The following is a 6468-nucleotide window of genomic DNA, read 5'->3' on the forward strand; positions in this document are numbered from 1 at the left end:
ATCTAAAAATAATCAAAAGAAAACAGTTTTTTTTTTTTCATCTTTTATTTAAGTGTCTCACTTGCATTATAACTTGGCTCCAGGAAACAAATGTTGCTACGGAAGAGATAATCTTATAGCGAGAGTGCGAAATTATTAATAAATGTAGATTAAGAATTATCTGTTAAAATTTTTTTGTTCACATACAAATTTCATGTTCTAGTATTTTATTATGTGACGTCACAAGGCTTTCGATCCCCCCCTGCCCCTTGTCACATAATGTCATACTAGCTGTGACCCGCGGTTGAAACCGCGTAAGTCCGAATCCAGTAGGAATATCGGTATAAAAAGTGCCTATGTGTTATTTCAGTTGTCCAGCTATCTACGAAGCAAAATAGTATTATTATTATTCACCAATAGATGTCAGGAAAAAAAAAACACGAATATGACATTTTCTAAAAAAAATTCCCAGCTAGATCGATTTATCGCCCCCGAAACCCCCTATATACCAAATTTCATGAAAATAGTTGGAGCAGATTCCGAAATATATATATATATATATATATATATATATATATATATATATATATATATATATATATATATATATATATATATATATATATATATATATATATATATATATACAAGAATTGCTCGTTTAAAAGTATAAGATTAAGATGATACCCTCGCCCCCCATCAACGTGTGACGTGATTTATGGATGACCCCTTTAAAAAAAATCTGATATACTTAGCTGAATGGTATACACGAAGATAGATCTTCGGAATAAGTTAAGCTTCACAATCCAGGGCGAATTCTATTTCCGCAGCACTATTTGATTCAAGAGGACGAATTGGAGCAGGCCGAGGACGTGGAGGTGCCGAAGGCCCTCGGCGACCTGTTCGAGTCCGTGGCGGGTGCGATATTCCTGGATTCCGGTGAGAAAGAAAAGAAAGAAAGAAAGAAAACTTCTCATATTTCAGAACTACCACACTATCACGCTAATCCTACTGTCCTATCCTATCCTATCCTAATATCCTACTTGCTAACAATTATATAAATGCGAAAGTTTGTAAGGATGTAGTATTATTATAAACTAGCTACGCCCCGCGGTTTCACCCGCGTCAGTCCGTATCCCGTAGGAATATCGGGATATAAAGATGCCTATACGTTATTCCAGTTGTCCAGTTGTCTACGTACCAAATTTCATTGCAATCAATTAAGTAGTTTTTGTGTGAGAGAACAACAAGCACACACACATCCTTGCAAACTTTCGCATTTATAGTATTGGTAGGATAGGATTAGTAGGATAGGATAGGATGTGAAGATTTGTTTGTTCGGATGTTTGTCCGTCACACGATGAAACTACTGAACGGATTTTGATATACAGACAGTGTATGAGCCTATGACTTAGGTGATAGGATACTTTTTATCCCGATTAAATGCTCCCTTGGGATAAAACAGGAATCTTGATATCCGGACGCAGCCGGTAAGACCGTTTAGTGAAAAATGTATAAAATAAACAAAAAAAAATCAAACATTTATTTATTCAATTAGACTTCTTATAGAAGCACTTTTGAATCGTCATATTACACAGTTATAACATTTACCGCCGGTTCGGAAGGCAGTTTCTACTTTCTATGACGGTTTTGGACATGTATTAAATTTAATTTTTATTTAGACGCGAGTTCGAATCCCCGCTTCGTAATCAATATTTTTCTATTCTTTCAAAATTTCTCATGTATGTACTGTTGGTATCCTAATATCTATACTAATATTAAAAAATCGAAGAGTTTATTTGAACGCACTAATCTCAGGAGCTAATTGTCCGTTTTTAAAAATTCTTTCAGTGTTAGATAGCCCATTTATTGAGGAAGGCTGTACATGTACCACGCGCGAACCCGCGCGGACCGCTAGTAAATAAATAAACAAATTCTTTATTTGAGGGCAACAATGACCCAATATCAGTATTTAAAACAATTTATCAAAAAGCATTTCAAAAAAAAAAATTACAATAAATGTGATGAATAAATTGGATTTGAATTTGATTTGATTTGATTTGATTTGATTTGATTCTTGCAGGCATGTCGCTGGGCGCGGTGTGGCGCTCGTACGCGCGGCTGATGGTCGCCGAGCTGGACGCGTTCAGCGCCGCCGCGCCCAAGTCGCCCGTGCGCGAGCTGCTCGAGGCCGAGCCCGACACCGCCAAGTTCGGGTGAGCGCGCTGACGTACATACATACAGACAGACATACATACAGACATACATACATACATACAGACATACACACATACATATATACATACATACATACAGACATACACACATACATATATACATACATACATACAGACATACACACATACATATATACATACATACAGACATACATGTATACAGATACAGAAACAGTGTCGCCGTGACTTTGTGATAACGATATATAGTAGTAAGACACATAAACGAACGTACAGACATATAAGAAAGGAAGAAAGAAAGAAAACACGTCTATATGATTAGATATTGATACAGGTACACGTGTCGCCGTGATTTTGGGAATTTCTTTTTCGACATCAATAAGTGCACACAAAAAAACGGAAAGCCTCACAAACGGTCGTTATGTCAATGCATTTACACGTACGCGCACACACACGCACCCGCGCGCACGCACGCTCACACACACACACACGCACACGAACGCTCACACACACACACACGCACACGCACGCTCACACACACGCACACGCACGCTCACACACACGCACACGCACGCTCACACACACGCACTCGCACGCTCACACACACACACACACACACGCGCGCGCGCACACGCACGCTCACACACACACGCATGTACACTTGCACTCGCACGCACACGTACATAATTTTTTATTGATATCTGAGTAATTAGTTGATAGGTAACTGATATTATAAATGGTTTTTATTGATGTGTCAGCAAACCGGAGCGGCTGGCGGACGGGCGGCGCGTGCGCGTGTGCGTCGAGGTGTTCGGGCGCGGCACCTTCAAGGGTGTCGGCCGGAACTACCGCATCGCCAAGGGCACAGCCGCCAGGTGCGCGCTGCGGCACCTGCGCGGGTGCCGCGTCAGATAGGGGACGGCGGATGAAAAATTAATGAAATGACTGTTCAGATGTTTTGTTTATTTTCTGTGTAATAATTGTGTTAGAGAATTGATTATTATACGTAATTTGTGAATTTCAATGTATTTTACACGTGAATTTGGTGTTTAACCATTGATCAACAATAAAGCTGTATATACAATCGTCGTCAAGTGTCTGAGCTACAAGTGTACGCAATCTGAGATTTGGGCCGAGTTTATAATGTTTTTTGATTTTTCGCTTGTGCTTTGTAATTCCGACATTACTTGAAAACTAATAAGGTTGAATTTATTTTATTTTATTATTGCTTTTGGTTCGTTATTTTGCGATTGCACCTCCGATCAATGCTGATAAGGTTGATTTCAGCATTTTTTTCTTTGACTAGAATTTTGATAATCACATTTTAGTACATTTGGAAGTAAATTTTTGTAGGGGAATATGTATCTATTGTCATGGTTGATTGAAGTGTTTAACACGTATGAGAAGCTTAGTTTAATAAGAGAAGAAAGAAGGATGAGACTATTGTAAGAGCCACACTTGACTATGTTTGATTAAATAAGTAAGGATGTCGGACGGCACTACCGCATCGCTAAATGTAAAGCCGCGAGTGTATTGTGCGGCACCTGGTGGGGTGCCGCGTCAGATAGGGGACGTCGGATGAAAAAATAGGGAAACGATAAACGATTTTTTTTAGAATAATGGAAGATGATGACAACAACGAAAGTGATCAGTGAAAATGTATAAAACATAGTTCTAATGACATTTCCTTGTTTTTTTTTCTATTATTATTGTATAATTCGTAATATAAGTGTATGAATTGTAAACATATTTTAAATGTCTCTCGCGTAGGTAAGGTAAATGCCGTAATCTACTATATAAAAATAAGTCGGGTTTTCCCTCTTGACGCTATAACTCCGGAACGCACGAACCGATTTCCACGGTGTTGCATTCGTCGGAAAGGTCTCGGGCTCGGTGAGGTTTATAGCAAAGAAAATTCAGGAAAAAATTCAATAGAGAAGTGAGAAAATCATTTTTCACATACAACCATCTGGTGGCGAAACGGAGTTAACCAGGTTCGCTGGTATTCCTATAAAAATCTCTGTGACTGAGATTTTTAACGTGTGACGGCTAATAGAGTTTTTTTTAAATGTATGTGTACGTGTAATTATATAAAGTCATCGTGTACTAAATGTATTTATTAAAAAATGCAACTTAAAATGTTGTGTTTTATTTTACACTAGCCGTTCGCCCCGGTTTCACCCGTGGTACATATATAGCCAATGTCACTCAATTTAATTGCAGCTTTCTAATGGTGAAAGAATTTAAGAATTCCGTTCAGCCGTTCACTCGTGATATCGTGACCAAGGGAAATAGGGATTCCTTTTTATACCGTGTTTTTTTAATTACTAATGGTATATTGTCGTGATTTTAACTCGTTAAAAGAAATGTTTTGTATTAATGATTCTTTCCATGTAATTGGTTTATCTTGGAGCATATCCGAGTTCATTATACGCTTTTCATTCGCTTTCGTTCGCTCGAAAGACAAAGATTTACATACTATATAGCAAACTCGCTTCCCGCGTCTGTATGTATGTATCTTTCATTATCATCATCGTCATCAGGCCATACGTGTTCCATCGTCGTCGAACTTTTGATTCTTGGACATGCCGGTTTCCTCACGATGTTTTCCGTCACCAGAAAGGAAAAAGAAAAGGGTATTTTGTAATGCATTCATGCCTATAATTTTTTTTTGTTTTGTAAAATTATATGTGTGATCTGGTAATGTAATTATTAACACCCAACAGCGCACGGATCAACTAGTCTACTATTATTTAAAGATTTGTATTTTTTAATGCATATGAGGTTCAAACCCTAATATAGTGAATTGATATTTCACTAGCAGAATTACCTTATTTCGTGACCTGACGCTCGTATTTCTTTATATTTTAGTGCCAGAAGTAAAACAACGGATTCATGCATAACAAACATATATTATGAAATCGAATTACAGTTTAAACACACAAATTAATGATCAATTGATAATAACATCGCATTTTACAATATTAACGAAACATTTATATAAATTTAATATTTAATTATTTCCCGCGGGTAAATCTCTCATTCTGATAAGTTTTGGCGCGCTTGGACTGTCGCAGGTACAGTAGCAATTCTTTGTGTTCCTAGGTCCTCTGGGTAGAATCACGAACTGTAAGTCCACAACTGTTTGCAGTGCTTGCAGATTGTCTGGAAATGGTAAAAAAGGCTTTATTGATTCAGTTTTAAAACAATTAAATATATGTTTTTTTTAATTTCCAGCACTCTCTAACATTGTTTTTTATACGCTCTTCTTAGATTCACCTGTATGTTTTTGTGTAACCGATTCCTTTAGATTCGATTTTGACCCACTTTAAACGTAGGGTTTTTATTCAAAATTTGTACAGTTATCATAGATCGGTGACAATAAAATAATGTCACGAGTGAAGCGTGTTTTCTAGCTTTTAGAAAGGGTATTTTTTATTTAGAACTGTCGCATGTACGACGGCAACAAATATTAACATAATTAACTGTATAATAGGCCCCAATTTGTATGTATACTATGTCACGTGGGTGAAATGCCTGAAATTAGAGCGCTTAACTTATTATTGTTTTGTTGGTTACGGCTTTGACGCTTGGAGGTCGTTTTTATTCTTATTGCTCGTTGTTGATTGGGATTCTTATGATACCATTTTTAAACATGGCGGCAAATGAAAAGCGATTTGATTCTATTCTATTAACGATGATAAATATCTCTGCATATTTTCGAAAATCAACAAATGGATAAATTGTGTAGGCAATAAAGTGTACTTTTTGAGCATATGTCTTTCAGCTTAACGTATTTTATTTCTAATTACTAAGAGTTCGAAGGCCCTTCCTTTTTCCTCTCGTTAATCCTTTATCATAATCCCTTCCCGATAAAGTCGGCAATCCATTTATAAATGAAATGAAGTGAAAAGAAATGAAAAAAAATTATTTGTAGAGGCGTAAGGTCCGCAATTCGACCTTGTGCCTCTCTAAATAATGTTCATGGGCGGTGGTAGAGCTTACAAGCGACCCAACAACTCCATTGCCGACAATGTCATAAAAAGAGAAAGTTCGTTCACAGTACTTACCGAGAGCTTGCGTTGTCTGATCAATATCAGTGCCAGGGCCAATTGGTTGGTTACCAGAGGCTGGATTCTGGCCAGGCTGGCTACCACATAATTGCCTTGGATTAGGACCATTGGATCCATTATCCTGTGAACTTGGTGAGGATCCGTTTGGTCCATTTCCTTGTGGACTTGGTGTGGAGCCATTTGGTCCATTTCCTTGTGGACTTGGTGTGGAGCCATTTGGT

At 37.6% G+C, this 6468-nt stretch overlaps 1 protein-coding gene across 1 annotated transcript in view; it reads left to right on the forward strand.

Moving 5' to 3' along the window:
* The window catches only part of LOC119838483 (endoribonuclease Dcr-1), a 47352-nt gene extending 43344 nt beyond the window's left edge, over positions 1–4008 (forward strand). The window contains exons 40-42 of the mRNA XM_038364432.1: positions 810–918; positions 2063–2195; positions 2933–4008. Of these exons, the coding sequence (XP_038220360.1) occupies positions 810–918; positions 2063–2195; positions 2933–3089 (399 nt within the window). The 3' untranslated portion in view covers positions 3090–4008. The remainder of the gene's footprint in view (positions 1–809; positions 919–2062; positions 2196–2932) is intronic.
* The last annotated feature ends 2460 nt before the right edge of the window (positions 4009–6468 follow it).

Source organism: Zerene cesonia, unplaced genomic scaffold, assembly GCF_012273895.1.
Source record: "Zerene cesonia ecotype Mississippi unplaced genomic scaffold, Zerene_cesonia_1.1 Zces_u003, whole genome shotgun sequence".
Taxonomy (NCBI): Eukaryota; Metazoa; Arthropoda; class Insecta; order Lepidoptera; family Pieridae; genus Zerene; species Zerene cesonia.